Raw genomic sequence first — 21,383 nt, 5'->3', positions numbered from 1 at the left:
TCCCAGTCAGGTGCCCATGGAGCCGCGGCTGAAATTAAGCAAGCAGAGCTCTGAGCCGCTGGTGGACGCTACTGCCTACAGGACCATCGTCGGGAGTCTGAGGTATCTTGTTAACACTCGCCCCGATCTTGCATTTGCTGTTGGGTATGTGAGCCGGTTCTTGGAGGAGCCACGGGAGGATCATCTTGCAGCAGTCAAGCGTATTCTTCGCTATGTTGCAGGAACCAGCAATTGGGGACTTTGGTTTGGAAGGAAGAAGGAGGATCAGGCACAGCTGACAGGGTTCAATGAAGCTGATTTCGCTGGTGATGTTGATGCTAGGAAAAGCACAACTGGGGTGATCTTCTTCTTGGCCAGCAGTCCAATTACCTAGCAGTCCATGAAGCAGAAGGTTGTGGCGCAATCCAGCTGTGAGGCAGAGTATATAGCAGCTGCAAATGCTGCTTGTCAGGCATTGTGGCTCGCTCGGGTGTTAACTGAAGTGCAGGGGTCTACGCCGAGCATGCCGATGCTGAAGGTGGACAATAAGTCTGCCATTGCTTTGATCAAGAACCCGGTACTCCATGGACAAAGCAAGCACATTGAAGTAAAGTATCACTTAGTCCGGGAGTCCGCAGATAATGGCCTGATCGATGTGGATTTCCTTGTAATTGTCTATATAAGCAAAGCAATAGAGTCTGGAAAAGCTGCCAAGTTTGACAGCACCAAAACGAGATCGTGTCCTCTGTGTTCGCGTGAGTTTGTGTGTTGGCCGTGGGCTCGCCGGCGACATAGTTCTCGTCGTTCCTCAGGCGAGTTCCTAACATCTTCCTCCGCGTTCCAGCTCCGAGCAGCCTCATGCCGAGCCCTTCCTCTCTCTCCCCGTCACCGGTGAGTTGGCCCCTCCAGCCGGCCATCTCCATCGCCCCTCTTCGGCTCCACATCCCCATCCCGGAGCCACCTCCCTCACCGGCGAGCTCCACCTCCCTCCACTTCGGCCGGCCATCTTGCTGCTCCACCGCCGCCGGTCGTCTGTCCCTCCGGCGTCATCCTCTCCTGGCACCACCTCCACTTCTCTCTGGCTACGCCCTCTCTCTCTACCCTCCGGCTCCCGCCATCTCCTCCGGCCGCTCCCTCTCTCTCTCTCCGACCGCCCCTCACCCCGGTCTCCTCCTCCTCTCTCTGTGAGCCACACAGGCAAGGGTTGGTTGTCCTTATCCTCTCCCTCCCTCTCTAACATGAGGGCCCCACAAGTCCATGGCCACCGGTCTATGGTGCACCATCCACCCGAGCTCACTATCCGGTCCACACCCATGAGCCGAGTCCACTAGCTCCGGTCCACCGTGCACCCTTCTCACAAACACCTCCGGTTCAAAGATCCATAGACCTAGTCCGCGAAACAGTGCTCCCTCTCTTTTTTTTTTCAAAATTTTCCTTCCGTCAAATCTTCCGACGTCAATAACTCATCCGTTTCAACTCCAATTCTGACAATTCTTTCACCTATATTCCTCTAAAATCATAATCTACCTCCATGCCAAATATTATAATTTTTAGACTTCGTTTAATATTCTCATCCGATATTTATTTTCGTGCTGCAACGTTTAAGCAAATAAGTAGCTTCGCCTTTAGTATATAAAATCAAGTTAGATAATTTGATAATTTTGTTTAGCTTATAATCGTAGATTAGTTGCTTGTGTTAATTAATCTAGTTTAAGTGTAGATTAATCATCATGTTAATTAAAGGGTAGTCTTTAGATTAATCTTTTAATTAATGTTGCAATATATTGTTATTTCATGTGATGGGTCATAAATTAATCTTAGTTTAATTAAGGTAATAAGAGTAACCAGTGTAGCTGCTTAGGTGATAAATACCTGTCACAATAGTTGTAATTAAGGTTGGAAAATAAATAAATAATTATCCCTTTAATAATTAATTAATTAGATTAACATAGTAAATTATCCTCGTTAATTAATTACATGCATGATTTTATGATAGCATAAATATAACTTAATTAGTATGGAAATTAAATAACACTATGTAATTAAGATTAATTACTAGATAAACTTAGTAGTGCTATAGATTAGAATATTTAATCTCCACACTTACGCATGTATAATGGCCTAGAGTTTATGTATATATATATATACATGCTCACATGCATACAGATGTAAGTATCGCACATATGTTATGTTGGTACACATGCACTCACTTACACATAGAAACCCTAACTGTCGTCTTTCGGTAGTTAAACTAATAAACGCTCACTCAGTTGATCATGCTTGTTTAGGCTTTCTCTTACGTTAATAAAATAATCCTAGGTTTGCTAGATAATCCTGTTATTCTCTGTGTATTAGCTTCGTATTGCTTAGAGTTGCCGATCGTCTTCCGCTAGGTTTAGCTTCTGTCGTTTTCCCTCAGTCGTTCTTCTTTTGCCTTGGTGTTTCATTTGGTTTTGTTCTGGTGTTCTTTTGCTTAGTTGTTGTGCGCTTTTTGTCGTTAATCTGCGTAGGCTCGAAGTCAAGGTTCTAAGCAAGAATGCGAGGAAGGAACTGAAGGCGAGGTCCGATGAAGAAGAAGACCCTGGAAGATTTGAACGACAAGACCAATCGTGAATTGACCCTTCAGGAAGGCAGGTCATATCTCCTTAATCATATTGGACCCATGGTTTTCAAGTAATATACATGATCAACTAAAACCAGACTTATTATTGCATGTGCTATGTATTACGTTTTTACCAACTACTTGTAATAGTTAATCCTATCAAACACATGCCATGTCTTGAATATTATCATCCAGAATACATATCACCATAGAATTACCTGTCGTTATCTATATTAACGTCGGACGACGCATTGATATCTAGCATGCTTAGGATTGAATACGTCTCATCGGAGACGTCGCTTTTAAAACACCTCTCCTCGGAGACAAGATTTACTGTTATCAATGACAACTCATATACCATGAATCCTTGATGGTTGTGAATTTTTTGATGGTTGTGAAATCATTGATGTCATGTGGGATATGGATGGTGATGTGTAAAAGAAATGGGTGAAAACTGTTTTGGCGCGAGCAGGTAGAGTGGTCCTCCGGGGATTATGCTCTTGGGGGCTTGAGTTACATGATGATATTAATTGCCCATGAAGATGTCTGGCCTAGCCTGATGAGGACATCACTCCCTCGGATACATACAATGATCCTCCATTGAACTTTCAAGGTCCAATCACAAGAGCTCGCGCACGACAATTAAATTTAGAGGTGAGCTCGTTCCTAAGCAACTCTTTATATAATTTTGAGAATAGATTACTACCTAATGATTATGTGTTGTTTAGGAATCATGGAGAGGACAAGGAAACACATAGAGGAAGGCTTGGAGGCGTGGAGGAGCAGCTAGGACGTCCAACAACAGCAGGAGGTCCAGTCCAACTCGAGTCCGAATCAGCCTCGGCCTCCAGGACCAGCGAGCAATAAAACGGACGCCCAGGACGCATCCGGACTCCGTTTTCGACGATTCACATATGGTTGGAAAGATAATTTCATAAGGAAACCAATGGCGTTGGTTTGAGGTCCAAATTCCTTCTGAGTCAACGGGAAACGTCGAAACAAGTCAGCGTCCAGAATCTGTCCCGGTGCTGCGTCACCGTTTTTGGTCCGTTGGGCCATGTATCGTGTTGGAGTCCATTAGGGACGCGTCCAGGGGTCCTTGGCCGACCCTAATCCTTTATATACAGTAGCCGCCGCCCTAATTAGGGTTGGGTTTTGCTTAGATTATTCTGTCAAGAACAGTTTCGCCGTTTCGTCGGTTTGTGAGACCCCAACTCGTGAGATTAATCATTCATCTGTAATTTGGTTGCATTCTTCCTTGTTCTTGCTTGTGTTCTTCGATTCGCAGGCAAGGATTTTAGCCTTCTTGGCGAGGTCAACCGTGCAACGCCGGTTGATAACCAGAGGAGACGTGGTGCTGCGATTGCGGGGTTTCGGATCGTGTTGTTTGGAAGCCGGATCGACTTGTGTCTCGTTTCCATCAAATCGAGAGTTACCAGAACCTTTCGGGAGATCGGGAACCCTTGTTCATATTATAGCCATTTAAGGACTGTGTCATTTCGTAACCATGCCTTAGCGACCCCGTGCAACCATGTATCTTGTATGGATAGGACTTGACTTTCTTTCACTGGACTGAGTTGAACATCGTACCAGGAGGCTGAGAGCAACAAGCAGCCAAGGGTCCATCTGTCTCGCTATTTGGAGGTTTCAGGGACCGGCTTAGGCTTAAAAAGTGATGTTGGCCTTTGGAACATGCAACTCTGGGACTTGGCGTGTCTCGTGGAAAAGCCCAGCAGGAAAGGTGTTGGAAGAGTCTCGGTATGATTCGCTCCTCCGCTAGCTACGGTTGGAGGCTGAGCATATCGCGTGGGTAAAGCTGTACAACCTCTGCAGAGTGTAAATCTATTCAAATATCCGTATCCACGGTCATGGATATGCAAAGACAGAACCTTTTTTACTAGACTCCGGGTGTGTGCGTCTTGATGAGTGAGTGTGTGGATTAGATATCCGTGTGATGAGTTTCCTGGCTTAATCCACTAGAAGTTGTGTGGTACTAGAGGTACACCAGAGGTGATAATAGGGATTACGGAGTGAGGTGTAGCGCCTCCCAGGACCGAAAACCCCCAGATATAACTTGTTACCCTGGTTCTGGTTTTAAAACTGTTTCGACAGCTTTGTTACCCGATCACCTTCTCATACGTTGGGGACTTGAGGTGATACTCAGTACCAACAGAAGATGCCTGCATTTGTTACTTTTAAAATTGTTTTTAAAAGCTTTGTTATATTTATTTCAAAAGGATAACGGTGTAGAATATAACTGGATACTTGCATAAAATCTGCTTTATGCTCAAAACTATGCCGTAAAGCCTTATCCTTGAAATATCTATTATGCATCAATCAACCCCTTGAAGTAGTATAGGACTTGTTGAGTACCTTCTGTACTCAGTCTTGTTGCTTTCAGGTTGTTGGGTTGGAGATCAGCCTCAACCCAGATGAAGTCAAAGAGAAGAATTCTAAGGTCGCGTCCGCACCCATGTTGCATGTGGCATTGGGTTGCATCGTCGTTTCGCTCCACCATGTTGTAGGCTCTTCTGCCTGGCTGGTTTGCAGTGGATTCTTGTCCACCGGACCATCTTTTCGCTTTTCAGATATTTATTTTTTGTTTTATTCGAAGTATGTTTTTGATATCATTCTGTTGAATTCTGTCCGTATTAGCTACTTGATCCAGGGACTGATACAAGAGGCACAGGGGAACCCGGGTTCGGCACTGGACCATTTAACATAGATGTTGAAAAATTGGTATGGTAGCTTTTACATGCACCGGATGATCCGGTGTGGTAAGTTGTGAACATCAGAGTAACTCACCGGACCATTTCTTGCAGAGAGCAGATTTTGCAAGATGCAGAGGAAGTTCCACACACCGGACCGGTGCTCAAAGGCTGTGCACACCAGAACATCCGGTGTTCACAAAATTTCTAAGACATGCTTTGACTTGAACATTTTGAGTTTGGTTAACCTGGAGATAGTATGGGGTTTGAAGAAATATGTTTGCTTGTCTCATGGTGTGCAGGTGATGGATACAACTTGGCGGTCGACGGTAAAATGATCAGGGCCAAGAGGGATGCTTGGTGCCGGACGATATAGGAGGTCAGGTGGAGTCAAGGGTGATCCTAGCTATACATATGGAGATCAAGCAAAGTATGGAAGACAGATGAAGATGGATTGTTAACAAAGTCAAACGAAGGGTATACCGGTCCAAGTGATAGTGCGGTCCGAGGGATCGAGAGTGGGAGCGAGAGAGACTTATCGCTGGTTAAGATCGTAAGATGGAGTACACATGTCGACATCAGGATGCTTGTTTAGGGTCAAAGCAAGCAGTAGTGAGACACATTTCGAGAAGCGTACGAGACGGTTTCGCGATTTGGCCTCAAAATCGAAAAAGGACAGAGTGCGCGTGGCATCATCGCAAAGCTAGCATCAAGGCGAAGCTAAGTCGTGAAGGTGTCACGGCTGTTCGATGGACGGCGCAAAAAAATAGACCAAAATATCCCGATGGTAGATAGGAGGTCATTGTAAGCGAGGGGTATTTTGGAAAAAAAAGCTTAAGGTTTAAGCTACCTCCCTAGACATATAAATAGAGGGGTAGGACTGTAGGGATGAAGGAGCCAGCCACTTTGAACACCTCAAGGGCTTCTACTAGCATCCCATTGAACATGCACCCTGATATGATGGCTATCCAAGAAACAACATCCCTGCAGGGTAATCCAAGAACCAGCCTTCGTGCGCTCACCGCATCCCCAACATTGGCGCATGTATTGATCAACGAGCCAACCACGAATGGGTCACCGCAGAACCCACCTACCACCAGGTAGCCATGCACCATCCTCCCCAATCTCTGGTCACTAGCAAACCCAGGTTGGCACCCCAGGCCAGCATGTCCAGGGAGGCGTCTGAGGCGTGCCACGGCGGCAGTGCACGGAGATGAGGGAGGAGTAGGTGGCGGCATCGCAGCAGGGCGTTTTGTCGAGCAGGAGGAGCGCGCTAGAGAGGAGGCCGCATTAGAGATAAGCATGCATGAGGAAGTTCAACAGGGCGAGGGGTTGTAGGGAATGAAGCGCGCCGGACTTGAAAAGGGCAGCATAGAGCGTGAAGGTGAGCAGCGCAGAGTAGGTCAACGGAGGTGGGAGCAGCGGTGGTGCCTTGGACAGGCAGCAGGAGCAGAGGCGAGGTGGAGAGTGAGCTCGTTTTGGAGGCGGGAGTCAGCACACACACTCAGCAACTCACCGCATCCTCGTCTGGATTGCAAATGGAAGACGTGTTGTTCGTAATCGTCTTACTACCTGTAAACGTGCATGTGGTTTTAGTGGAACGTGAGTACTTGCAGAAGAATAAGTCAAACACAAGAACTTCATCGAGATGCATCATCAGAGCATCTAGCACTTTAATAGTTGATGCGATTCTATTTCTCAATATTCGAAGGCTATTACACCTGTGTACAGACCAATCTACGAAATCTATTGATGAACGGAAACTATCTTAATACACCTTGCATGTGCGCCTGTTACCTTGCATGGGCTGAATGCTTACAGAAATCCATATGGTAGTTCACAACACCCTCCTGTATCAAACCCCTCAAAATCCTTGTGCACGACAGGGAAATTCATATGGTAGATCACAAAAGGATCCAAGACTTTGGCGCTTCAAGAATAACATCAGCTCAGTCCTCTTCCATTAGTCTTCCTTTTTGCTGTCTGACTCTTCAAGAGCTTGCAGCCTTTCGACAAGAGGTGGATGGGAGTAGTGATATGTAGAATACCATGGATCCGTGTTCATTGCTGACAAGTTCTCCTCCTGAAATTTTCGAACACGCTTCAGATTACTTTGTGCAAATCTTTTGCTAGTTTAACAGCATGTATAATGGTTTGTGTGCATAAACAACATTTTCACCAAGTTCAAAAAAGATGACAGCCAAGAGTAAAACATGGTATGCTAGTGAAAAATGCAGTTGCTCGATTCCAGCATTGAACTTCAAGAGTGAAAGTACGCTACATAATGGAGTTATGATCACACCTTGCAGTTGAGATGTCCATTAGAAAAATAATACAGTAATTCCATTGCCAACTATAAGAAACACAGAGTAAACCAAAATAACCTTAGATGATTACCTGTAGTTTAACAAGGGCTGCCCGGAGCTGAGCGGCATATCCAAGGTTCTTGGCAAAGGCATCAGCCTAGAAATTGGATTAAAGTAAGTGCAACCAAAAGCTTTAAAGCTATCAATAGCAGAAAACTTGGGGGGTGATAGAAGAATAAACCTGAAATTCAAATGCTCTGCTGACAAGGTTCAGGCAAAAACTCAGAAGGTGTTGGAGAGGTATTATGGTGTGCTGTAATCAAAACAACACAAGTGTCAATCGAGTAACAACAATAACAATACTGGAAATCCATATAACAATGCATCTCACGACAATTTTAAATGAAAAGTGTAAACACCTACAGATTGTCTTGTTAGGAAGAACTTAGTGATTAGTACCCAATAATCTCGAGAGAAAAAATAGCATGATAACACTTGTTAAGAAAGATGTGCATAACATACCTGAAAAATGATCAGCCCAATTATTACAGGCTGGTCCTCAAAACCAAAACTTTGGAATAGATCTTTGGAGTTCCTTACTAGAGTATATCCTCCAAATTGTAGAAACATAAGTAGCTGCACAAAAAGTAATGAAATGATAATTCAGAAAAATTATTGAAATAGGTCACCAGTCCCAGTCATCAACTGCTTATATCTATGGATACACTTTTCTCCAGTACCCCAACCTTAGTTTTCAGTCTCAACTGTGCAAGCGAGGCACAGTTGCTATATATTGTTTATCCTGGCACAAATATATGCCATGCTAGTACCAAGGGCAGGGCACACACATGTGCCATGGATAAATCTACGAACACAACAAGGGCCCTAGACCCTGCGACTGTTTTCTCAGCACATGCCCCCTTAAAGTATTCTGGGGCATTTATCTAAATATGCTGGCACATATAAGAGCCTACCAAATTATCCGTGTTGTAGTGTAATCCAGCATAACCGTGCCAATTGATACAATGATACAGTTAAACATGTCCTCTCAAGAAAAGCATTGGCACATGCTATTTATTAAGGAAAACCAATGAAGGATTTTTGGGCTAACCCGCACCTTAAAAGAAAAGCTCACTGGATAACTACACTATCTTTAGCCAACAAGTATGCAAATGCTAGTGCAAACTTGCAAAGATTATAATTAGTTATCTGGATGAGAGGATACCTGGACAGCTACAAAGGAATAGACAGTATGATTGAGTTTCCAGTGCCCAAGTTCATGTGCAATGACAGAAACTATCTCATCCTCGTTACTACACTGAAGCCAACAGAAGAAAACAGGTCAATTCCGTGCAGGCATGGCAACATTTTCATGAAACAAAATAACTTAAAGTGGTAAAAGAAGATTTTCTGAAGCATGGAACCTGTTGAATCAATGTGTCATAGAGTACTATGCGCTTATTCTTGAAAAAACCATACATGTAAGCCTGAAAGAGAATTGTCAGTTGAAATAGCAGCATAAAACTATTGTTCACTAGTTAGCAATGAACCCCAACTCCGCAGGAGTGCACGTAGAGTAATTAACATACATTACTGTGGCTTGATCTGGAAGACCCATCCACCACGAAAAGCTTTTTCAAAGGAAACTTGAGCGAAGCTGCTAAGTTCTCTATTTTCTCCCTGAGTACTCCTTCAGGAAGCTGTTGACATCAGTGCAAACACAAAATTCAGTCTTACGTCAGAAGAATCTTCGAAGTGCAATACACATAGCTTATAAGATCAAGCTAATTTAGTAAAACAAGACAATAGTTAGCAGACAGAGCATGGATGCCAATACCATTCTCCACAAAAACAGACAAGTGAACCAAGAATACAAGGTACACCGTACACTGTACAGCAAGAAAAGATACTCACGGGAGTGAATTTGTTGAACAGAGGAGCTATCACGATGGGGTATATTGTCATCATCAAGAGAGCTAACGCAAACATAAAGCCCCAGAGATATATAGCCAGGTAAGGTCCTCCATTCTGAAACAACACGGAAAAGAAATGAATGAATCGGTTGACGCACTTTGACGAAACTACTGAGTTATGTGTGATTTTGATTTTGTGGACCTTGGAGAGCATCCCACAAAAACAGGACAAAGGCAAAAGACATGCTCTACACATACTAGTTAATAATCAACTTTTAAATAATAGAATGGAAGGAGCTACCTGTACTATGAAGATGATAGCAGCCACGATTGGCGGTCCAATTAACATGGATAGTAAAATTCCTTTGACCATATCCCTAATGAAGAGCCATATAGTTTGCTAAAAAGGTACAAAGCAAGAGAAATCTCAGTAATATATACATCAGGAAATGATGCGCAGTTACTACTTTAGCACTTATCAATCACTGCAAGTTGCCAAAGTTCAAATATACATTCCTAGCTAACAAACAAAAGTTAAAATTGGAAAAAGTGAGCGCACCTTGTTAAAACCATGTCGAGCCTCTATAACAAAAGTTGAGTAAAGAGAGAATGGCAAGTCTGTAATCTGCATGGCAAGAAGTATGCAAAGTGTTTCACATCAAGCAGTGGATTTGGCGAACCCATTGGAGTTTTACAAAAGAAGTTGCTTCGCCATAAAAGAACAACATGGCACAGTTCTAGTAGGGCTGATTGTAAATAAGCTATGAACATGGGTCCAGATTCAAAATTACTGGTTGATCACTGAAGCATTCAATAGCAAGGCTAATTACTCAACCCAAAGAACTCAAAATCTTGATCCATGCAAATTCAAAGATAAATGCGCCTTGCACATCACATTTTTTTAACAAAATTTAAACATTAGTGAAAATGTTGAAGTACACATGGGCTAGTAATCTGATAAAAGATAAATCACATCTTTTTTCCAGTTTTTCTATTAACAGAAATTTAAAGACCTGGAAAATAAATTGGCCCAACAGAGAGAAAGTATAATGAGAGTCACAAAAAATTCAGGATCAAAAGCACATAAGATTATGGTGTGCATCAAGGGGTTCATAGGTATCATGAATCATAATGTGCTGCTCTCCAGTCCTGACTTATAAGTCGTAACAAACACCCCGCGACAACACCATAGTCATAGATGATCCAGCATTGATGTTAGAACACACTAAAGCTACCAATTGTCAATGAAAGTAAGCAAATGTCTCACTTTATACCTACCCCGGTTTAAGTGCCAAAAGACTACTAAAGCTAATCTGAATGTAATGGAGATAAAAAAAAAACATGATAATTGAATTAGCATAGATTACCTGTGACCAAACCATGGCACCAGCTAAGAACGCAAGAGTGTGTATTATCTCATTCTCAGCATTCAGGCCAACGTTGGTTACTAATTCACCAGATTTCTGCAGAAAGATATGGGATAGCCACAAATAAAACATTTGCATAAGGAGGTTCATTCATGGAAGCAAGAGATTTTCTTTACCTTCCAAAACCAGGGAAGAACTTTATAGTACAGCATTGTGGTATCCATCACAATAGTCATGACCTCGTGAACAAAATGGAAATAACTGTAATATGAAGCAAAAAAAAATCAACATCAACAATCTAAAAAGATAAGGCATATACTGAATTTGGACGTTAGAAATGATTTTATGAAGTACGGTTGCAAAAGGTGGAACAGCAATATATGAACCTTTTGTCGAGGCTATAAGCTCTAGACCGTTCAAACTTTTCATTACTAATTACTCCTAGCAGGGGTTTCGGCAACGTTGGTAACTTGAGGGCTCTATGCTGACGAATGTCAAGATATGTCTCAAATATGTACATGAGAATCATGAAGCCTGCAACATGGATACATTGAGAAAAGCATCAGTCATAAATAATCAACAAGTAAACAACGATGAAGGTAAATATATCATGTAATCAAGGAATAAGATCTAAATTCTTGACTTCATTCATATGAATGGCTGACAAACTTTGAATTGGCATATATCAACACCGCTAATACCAAAGCTAAGAGAAGAACATGACTCACGTTTTTAGAGAAGACCCATCACCAAATCCTATTACTAGTACGCAGTTCACACTAACAAGACATCACCAAATCTACAAAACATCGCATCCTGATACAGAAGAACAGAACATCCCATCACAGACAACATCCCATCACAAACAGAAGTTTACAAAATCAGCCAATAACCACCAAATTAGTCAATTGAACTGGATTAAGTTTGCAGCTCTCAAGCATCTCTTCACTCACTCCACCAATCAAAACCACAGAGGCTCTTCACTGCACCGAGAACTAAGTTCTGTCTCTCAGACCTTATGCTTTGATTTAACCATTTGCACGCATCAAGTTGTGTACTTTAGGAACATCTAATCACTCAACACCATCAGATAGCACAGAGAGACGAACATCCTATCACTCGATAGCAGCATCCTCGGTGCTCCACTCCACTCTCTCAAGCTAACATCTCGCAATAAATGCCGTTCACGTCACATTACGCTCACTCGACTCCTCACTCGACTCCACTCCAGAAACCAGGCCACTCCAACAGACCATTATCGCACTACGCCGCACCCCAATCGAATCCACGGCACGGGCAAAATCCAGCAGCGCAAAGAACCCTCACCCCACGCACTCCACAAACCCTAGGGTTTAAACAAGGATCCCGCGTCTCACCCAAACCCAGGACACCACGCGGATCGGGCGAGCAAGAGACTAGTACACCATCCAATGAGCGGCGGGGAGGCGGAGACTCACACAGCACGGCCTCCAGGTAGGGCAGGGCCATTGGAGCCGGGGGAAACGGAGGCGCGGGCGCTTCGGAAATCGAGAGGCGGAGCTGAGGCTAGGGACCGGGGGAGGGGGCAGGAGTAGGGAATATTACGAAGAGGGGAAGCGTGATGCGGTGGAGGGGTGCTTTGCTCGATTCGGTTGCTCGGAGTTGGGGAAGAAAGGAAGGAAGGTATAAATATGGCGTCCTCGAGACTGCGCTCACGCCGGCGGAACTTGGAAACGGCTGAAGACGGGGGCCTGGCAGTGGAGAATGCCGCTTGGTTCTGAGACGCGTCGGCTCCTTCGACTGCACGCTTCGACTGCTTCGACTGCACGCTTGACGCTTCGACTGCTTCGACTGCACGCTTGCCAGATGGTGCGGGGCCGTATGGGCCGTTGCATAGATGGGTATGGATTGGCCCTACGGCTAGCCTATACAGAAGCATTGGACTATTTGATCGTGCCGCGGCTAGCCCACAGTGAGCCGGTGACATAGATGGGCTGAACCACAAGCTCTAGCTGGACTTCCATATGGGCCTATTTATTTGAGATTCTGCAGGGATTAGGGAAGTAAGTTTCGTATTTTTTATTATTGGATCGATCTAAAACTAAAAAATAAATTAAAGATTCACTTCCACCAATTAAATTAAGAAAAATGAACTAAAGATTCACTCTCATCCAATTAAGTTAAGAAAAAATAAATTAAGTGGTGACTCAAAACTACCCATTGGGTACCCATTGCATCTCTATGTGGGCTAGATCCTTGTCCCATCCAAGGGTGGGCCGTGATACGGCTAGATTGTGGAACGTACTCGCTCTTTTTCGAGGCTCTAAGCAGCTATTAGATGGAACCTTAAACTTTATTGATTCTTGCCAAAACTGAACAACCCAAACTCCTAAATAGAGTTGGCACCTAATAGATCAACTAACAACAACCCTATCTCCAACTTAAACTGACTAACAATCATATCTGAATTTAACCAATCTAGCTAAGCTAACCGACTCTATCCATCTGCTAAAGAAGTTGCAACTGATTCTCCTGCATTTGCTGGAGTCGCCTGTTGCCACTGCTTGTAGACGCATCCGACAAAAACATATACAACATTTCCGCCCTCCTAGCGAAATAGCTCGTCCTCGAGCTGGAACTTTGGGTACTGTTGAGTGAAGTTCTCAAGAGTCTCCCACATTGCATCTGCAGCACTGCACCCGACCCATTGCACAAAACTTCCCAAGTGCCACAGTTGAGCCGAGAACATATGATAAGAGCTAGCTCTGGAAGAACACACCCATGCTTGACATGTGGCAAGCGAACAATGTCTTTAGGAGGGTCACCAAAGAACTTCTTCAGGAAGATCACATGAAACACGTTGTGGATACGAGCTCGCGGCGGTAGGACTAATCAGTATGCAACCACATCAATGCGCTCAGCAAATTGAAATGGACTAGTACTTGGGAGCAAGTTTACCGTCCGACTTGTCCATAATTGCCACCGTCATTCGATATTATAGTTGCAACCAGACCCAATCGCCCACCATGGATTGCACATCGCGATGGCGATCATCATAGGACAGCTTCATAGCATCTGAGCCAGACACAAACGTTCTCAAATTTCCACGAGAAATTGATCATGATCCTGCAGTTGCATGTCCACTGCAGCCACTCGTGCTAGGCCCAATTGATAGGAGATCAACTCAGGCGGTGGATGGCCATACACCACCTGTCGGTGTATCAGGAACCAGGGGTCCCCGAGTCCCGAAACCAGGCCGGCCGTCCGCCACGTGTCACCATCCCGCGAGGTCCCCCCTGCAGGATGAGGAAAATCTAAGTTCCGGGAGAAGGTGCTCGGGGCCACAGCCTCTGGTCCCCGAGCACCCCAGTTCCCCGATGACCCGTAGAGTCCAAGTACCGGGAAGAAAGTTCTCGAAAGGGTGCCCGCTCGCCCCCGAGTACCATAGTCCTCCGATGGGCCAAACAACCAAGTGCTCGGGAGTGAGTGCTCGGGGCTGCATGTGGCGGCCCCCGAGCACTCGTTTCCCCGAAGGATCTACTCAAGTGCTCGGGAGAGAGTGCTCGGGGCTGCGCGTGGCGGCCCCCGAGCACTCGTTTTCCCGAAGGATCTACTCAAGTGCTCGGGAGAGAGTGCTCGGGGCTGCACGTGGCAGCCCCCGAGCACTCGGTTCCCCGAAGGTTCGCACAAGATCACCCGACGCCCCGACGACCCGGAAGGACCCGTCGGCGAGGTGTCAACCAGTCAAAAGTCCGAAGCCGCATTTAATGGGCATGCGCGGCCTGACATCCTGACATTCCCAACTGCCCACGCCGCAGTGTCAGTCCCTGCCATGCTTTGGCAGAGGGGCGTGGGTCCATTAATTGCACGGGTCCAGTCCCGTATCATCCGGGGTATTTCAGGATAACGTTGTCAGGACCAAAGCGTTCCGCCTGTCGCCCTGCCCTGATAGAAGAACAAGACAGGGTGGGCGTACCGGGTGCCTCTGTGGCCGCCCGGTGGGCCCTCTCAACGGCGCCAAGACGTCCACAGTGGCGGGTGGTCGGATGCGCGCCGCATTTTTTCCACCGCCCCTGTCACTTCGCCCGGAGGGAATGATGACGCCTTTCTCCGTGGCGTCTTGGAACTCGTGCCCCCTCTTTCCCATTTGGGGTAAGTTGAGGTCGGCATGTGTATAAAAGGAAGGGATGGATAACACAGGAAGAGGGCCTGGAAGACCTAGTATTGATCCAAGATCACGAAACCCGACACTCTCGAAGAACTCTCGAAGACACGCCCGAAAGACTCAGAATCCTCACAAGAAACCTCGAAGAACACTACAAGCAAGCTCGAGTAGAGCTAGAACAAGGGAGCCTCAAGCTCTCTGTTAGCCATACACCCTTGTAACCAGACACATCCTTGAAGGATTCCCTTCAAGGAAGGATATTGCATCCACACAGGAGTAGGGTATTACGCCCCCGTGCGGCCCGAACCTGTCTAAACCCTGGTGCATTTATTTCTTCTTGCACTAGGTCGATCATCCCCCACCACCGACCGTTGCATTTATTTCTGTTTCCATTTATTTCCCCGACGAACTCGTTCAGGATCATCCCCCGGCCGAATCTTTAAAAAGGGGTCTCTCGGGATCCCTGCGACAGGAGTTCATCCTCCGACACCACCTGGAATGGAGTGGCCTTCAAGGACGTTTGAAATGAAGTGTTAAAGCAATATTCGGCCCAAGGCAACCATCAAAGCCAACTATGCGGCCGATCCCCTGCAAGGCAACGCAGATAAACACCCAAAATCATGTTAGTCACCTCTAATTGGCCATCCCTCTATGGGTGAAAGGTTGAACTAAGCTGCAGCTTGATCCCTATGAGCTTGCACAACTTGATCCAGAAAGAACTCATAAATATGGGGTCACGATTGAACATGGAATGCCATGTAATGGACGATGTGATAAAAAATGCTTGAAGTATTGCCGTATATGGGTACCCCAATGTGACAAAATGGGCATATTTGGAGAACCGGTCCACCACATTCAACACCACTGACTTGTAAGACACCTTAGGAAATCCTTCGATGAAGTCCATAGTGATGTCCTCCCAAATTGCCCGAGGCACATCCAAAGGTTGGAGGAGTCTCGCTAGGTGAATGTGCTCAGTTTTATTTCATTGGCAATTTGCACAGCCTTGGACAAAGTCGCGTACCAGTTTGGCTGCGTGTGGATTGAAGAAGGATGCACGCAAATGGTGTAATGTCTTCTGGACACCCTTCATGGCTATCCCCGTGTGCCACTACCAAGATCTATGGCCACAATTGTGATGATGTCGGCACGAATATGCACCCCTTATGGAGGTCTAATCCATCCACCAATGTCCATGTGGCGCTGGCTATTCCTATAGTGATCTCTTCTTTCTTGGACCGCACCTCTGGCAAGGCGGCAGCTTCCTGCTAAACCTCCTAAAAAGTGCAAACTTCAGCGTGGCATTAGCTGCTGCTGCATTTTGGCATCCCGGCTGAAACTCCATTGTGAAATCATAACCGAAGAGCCTGCTAACCCACGTATGTTGTGGTATTGTCAAAAGGCATTGATCCAAGAGGTACTTCAAACTATAATGATCGGTGTTGTCGATGTAATATGTAAGGGGGTGCCCCACTGGGCAGGCCCGATGTTGCCAAATATCAACGGGCAGTTGATATCCTCAAGACCACGACTTCACCCCACGACCAGGGCGAGGCTCAATCGACTAGCCCCTTTATCGAAGGAGAAGACCCTATGACAATTCCCTACTGGTCGAAGGGCAAGTACTCATCTAACCAGTCAAATCGTATTAAATGTTATCCACTCAAGTTTTTTTCCTTCCATAAACACCTCCTTTTGCATGCGAACGTGATAGCACTCAGCGGACGTGATAAGGTCTATAGGGAAAATAGGACAGGATGGGCATGCATGCCCTCCGTAATGGTGGCCTGTGAGTAGTTGGCTTCGTCAGAAGTAGGTTTGCTACAAAGTTTGGTACGGTCCATTTGTATGTACTCTTTTTCCCCTATTATAAAGGGGGAGGACCTGACTTGTAAAGGGAGACATTCTGGAATAAGTTCATCTAATCCATAAGAAAATACACAAGAGGTAGAGCTATTATCCCATGGGATGCTTGAACCTGGATAAACCCTCACGTTATTGTGTCCATCCGATCCCACCACAAAGAAATGCCGATCAACGCGTACGCCGTCCAGTACACCTCAGATTCATTATCAGGGATCATCCCCTGACAGGTGCAGACCACGAATGGGCGCACCCAAAGATATGGCCGCTAGTGCCGCACAACCTTCACAAGTCTGATGAGTTCACGCACGTACGCAACCAACTTGGCGTGGTGAGGAGCTACAATATGACTGAAGAACGTGATTGGGCTGCCTCCCTGGTGCAGCACTACGTCAAAACCCAATCCCGGTGCATCACTATCGAATATAAACGGTTGATCAAAATTCGGCAACTGGAGCACATGCCCCTCTGTAAGTGCGCGTTTGAGTGTTACAAATGTGTGGTCTGCTTCAGCCATCCAAGCGAAGGCTTCTTTCTTCAATAGCTGCATTAACGAACGGGCCACCGCGCTATACTCCTTGATAAATTTGTGATAGTAGCCTATGAACCCGATGAAGCACCAAAGCATATAGTGTCCCCAGCATCAACCATGCTTGGAATGCCTCTATTTTTGCCAAATACATGGCAACTTCTCGACTTGAGACGATGTGGCCCAGGTATGCCACCCGTTGTGCACCAAACAAACATTTGGATTTCTTCACCGTGAACTGGTGTTCTCGCATCAACAAAAAGATCGCCCAGACATGATGCAAATGTTCAGACCAAGATGCGATGTAGATTAGGATATTGTCGAAGAAAACGAGCACAAACTGTCGAATGAACACCTTCAAAATATCATTCATCAGTGCTTGAAAAATCAAAGGGAGCATTAGTAAGCCCGAATGACATGACCAGGAAATCATAATGGTTGTGGTGAGTGTGAAACACCGTCTTCTCAATGTCTGGTGGGTGCATCAAAACTTGATGGTAGCCACTGCAAAGATCCAGGTTTGCAAAGAACCATGTGCCCTTAAATTCATCGAGCAGCTCATCGATGATCAGGATCGAAAATTTATCCTTCACCATCTTGGCATTCAGAGCGCGATAGTCGACACAAAAGCACCACGACTCATCTTACTTGTTTAGATCAACTAACAACCCTATCTCCAACTCAAACTGACTAACAATCATATCTGAATTTAACCAATCTAGCTAAGCTAACAGACTCTACGCCGAAGAAGCTGCAACCGATCCTCTTTCATTTGCTGGACTTGCCTGTAGACGCCTTCGACAAAAACGTCTACTAGCCGGGATTTGGCCCACCTAAACAAGCCATTAGTGAAATGCAATGCACCACAACTTCTCGCCTAGGTCCTAAACTCTATTTCCTCATAATCTCCTTTTAAAAAAACTATTTCCTCAAAAAGAAGAAGAAGTCCTAGTCTCTGATGACAACACACTATGACGATAGACTGCCACTGATGAGTCATCAATGCAGATGGAATGACGTAGTTGTGCGAGTGATGGCCAGTAGATGGTGCATGTTGTACCACCGAATGGAGTCAGAGGAACTGATTGTGCGTGTCATGTGTTGATAACCAAAATTGACATAGTGTGAAGAATTTTGAAGATGAAAAATTCAACAAGTCAGAACATCCGGTTTTAATACTGAAACATCCAATTTTTGTGAGCACTGGATGGCCTGGCGTTTAGAAATTTGTTCTCACCGAAGTTTATATCGGAACATCTGATTTTGGGCCGGAACTTCCTGGTTAATTTTAGTTCAAACCAAGAACCTCATGCTGTAATATCCGACTCTGGGGGAATAAGATATTATAGCATGACCGGAACTTCCGATCAGGAACCAAAACTTTTGGTTCAAGTTGGATCCGAGATTTTAGAAAGAGATAGAGTCAGATTTGAATAGAAATTTTGATAGATTCCGACTCAAGACGGGGAAAGACCATCCCTCCCTATAAATATGAAGGGTCACAACCGATTAAAGATGAACAACATCTAATCGAATCAATATAATTTACTTTTATCTCTCCTTTTATCCTTTTTGCACTAATCCTATCTTTTTCAACCCTAATTGCTCTTCATTCTTGATCTCTACGACCAAGAACAAGTCGTCGGCCATCTACGCTTTGACGGGGTCCTCCTGAGCGTGGGTGACAACGAAGGCCCATCGGTGTGGTGCCACGGCAACGGTACTACCCATCAGGTGACCAAAACTGGAACATCCAATCGGGAGGCTGCAACTTTCGGTTTGTTCAGGAAAGTTTTGGTTCGATTTGCACACGAGGTGCTCGGTGTTTGGCGTGACAAATTTTCACGCTAATACACTTTTTGATGACTCCGCTGGGGACGAAGTTTTTTCGGCTATCTCTTGGCCGAATTATAAAACACTAGGCATGTCTACTTCAGAATTGACAACGACAATATCATCATGGCATCCTACGATGAGTTGCCAGAAGAAGTGTGTTTGGCAATCAAAGCCGACTTGGAACAGCGTCAGCAACAGTTGCTCTCGCGGTATATGAAGGCTCGACAATGTGTGTTCAAGAAAGAAGATTATCTATTTCCCGCCTATCAAAGGCCCGAGGTAACTCCCACTGTAAATAACGCATCTCTTAACGAAGAGAAAGATGCTTTGATGATTGATCAGCAAGTAGGTATTGTTATGCTAAACAAATTTGATGCATTAGCTAAAGGTTTTGATCAATCACTCAGTAGCTGTTTTGAATCTATAGTTCTCGAGATGAGAAGTATTAAGGACACACTAACACAGCCCTATCATTTGATGCTAGTGCTTCAACCTCTAACAATGATAGTAAAATTCAGCAAGGTCCTTTTGGTTCATCGTCAAAATTTATACCACCTATACCTATACCACAAGACATGCCGATGAAACAAATTCATAGCCGAACTAATATTGTGGGTTCGGCTAATGCTGTGACACCCCCGCTTACTCCACTAGATGTTATCAACTGGAGGTCACAATATTTGTTTTTCCATTGCCAAACACTACATCTATTATTACTAACTCAGTTCCACATGTTGCTAACTACAACAATCAAGTTAATGAAATTTCAACAAACATGCCGTTAGCTTCATATAATACCGTAGCATATAGTACACCCCTTATACCCCTAAAAGGCTTCGGCATCCTTTATGGTTCATTTCTAGAAGTTTATTTCAATGTGCCTTCATAAAGTACTCCATATATATAGCCTATAGTACCACAATCTTATGATGCACCACAACCACATTCTTTTGGGCAACAACAACAAACTAATATGATTCTTATTCGGCTCACGGTCGAGCAACCTGTGAGGCATGAAAGTATTAGAGAACAAATAGCTAGTCTTTTGAATGAACATTTTGGGGTAGAACCTAAAGGCAGAGCACGTGTTTATCAAAAATCTTATCCTAATTATTATGATATAATTCAGTATCTCAAAGGGTTTAGAGTGCTTGAGTTTATTAAATTTACTGGGGATGATGATAGAACCCCTTTAGAGAACGTTGCCCAATTTATTTTGCAATGTGGTGAAGCTAGTACCAGAGATGCATTAAAATTAAGATTGTTTCCTTTGTCATTGTCGGGCACTGTATTTACCTAGTTTATTTCTTTGGCACCTAATTCTATTCACACATGGTCTCAACTAGATCAAAATTTTCATGAGTATTTTTATACTGAGGATATTGAGTTTAGATTGTCACATTTAACATCGTTTAGACAAAAACACAATGAGTTTGTTGTTGATTATATTCGAAGGTTTAGAGATTTAAGAAACCGGTGTTTTAATTTGACAATTCCTGACAGAGACTTGGCTGACCTAGCTTATTCTAGTTTTCTTTCTCATTTAAAAGAAAAGCTAGAGAATCATGATTTCTTAGATGTTAGCCAAGTTTTATAAAAAGCTTTGGCTCAAGAGAAAACCGGGCTAAAGAGGTTAGCAATTTTCATAAATCAAATGACAGAGTGAGAGAAGATCGTCCTAATGTTCACATGCTTGAATATGAATATGAAAATTCGGACGATGGTGATGTCGATGTTTGTGTGGTTGAATGGGATTGATCTTCTAAGTCTAAACCATTCGTTTGCCCTTCTCTTAAGCCGGTGCCTCTTAAAAATTGGCAAGAGGAGAATAAAATTACTTTTGATGTAGCAAAGTGCGATAAAATATTTGATTATTTGATTACTTGATACAAGAAAAACAAATTAAGTTGCATCATGGTCATGTAATTCTGTCATTAGATGAATTAAAGAGACGAGCTTATTGTAAGTGGCATAATACTTATTCTCATGCTACTAATGATTGTAATATTTTTCGTCGACAGATTCAATCGATCATTAATGAAGTACGATTGAATTTTCGAAGATGCAAGTGGACCTTCAACTGTTCCTGGTTAATATGGTTGATCTTCAGGACAAGAGCATCTTAATTCGACCAAC

General features: G+C 44.4%; 1 protein-coding gene across 1 annotated transcript; it reads right to left on the bottom strand.

Annotated features, from left to right (window-relative positions):
* Positions 1-6,928: 6,928 nt before the first annotated feature.
* Positions 6,929-12,655, bottom strand: LOC133919511 (CAAX prenyl protease 1 homolog). Its single transcript, XM_062363926.1, has 14 exons — positions 12,333-12,655; positions 11,262-11,409; positions 11,052-11,136; positions 10,876-10,971; positions 10,068-10,133; positions 9,810-9,908; positions 9,510-9,623; positions 9,185-9,295; positions 9,020-9,082; positions 8,821-8,913; positions 8,118-8,231; positions 7,837-7,908; positions 7,687-7,752; positions 6,929-7,372 (listed from the first exon to the last, which is right to left on the bottom strand). Exons 1-14 carry the CDS (start codon positions 12,361-12,363, stop codon positions 7,253-7,255), a joined length of 1,278 nt encoding a protein of 425 aa, XP_062219910.1. The 5' UTR covers positions 12,364-12,655; the 3' UTR covers positions 6,929-7,252.
* Between the last annotated feature and the right edge of the window lie 8,728 nt (positions 12,656-21,383).

This window comes from Phragmites australis, chromosome 5, assembly GCF_958298935.1.
Source record: "Phragmites australis chromosome 5, lpPhrAust1.1, whole genome shotgun sequence".
Classification (NCBI taxonomy): Eukaryota; Viridiplantae; Streptophyta; class Magnoliopsida; order Poales; family Poaceae; genus Phragmites; species Phragmites australis.
This window is presented reverse-complemented; position numbering and strand designations above follow the sequence as displayed.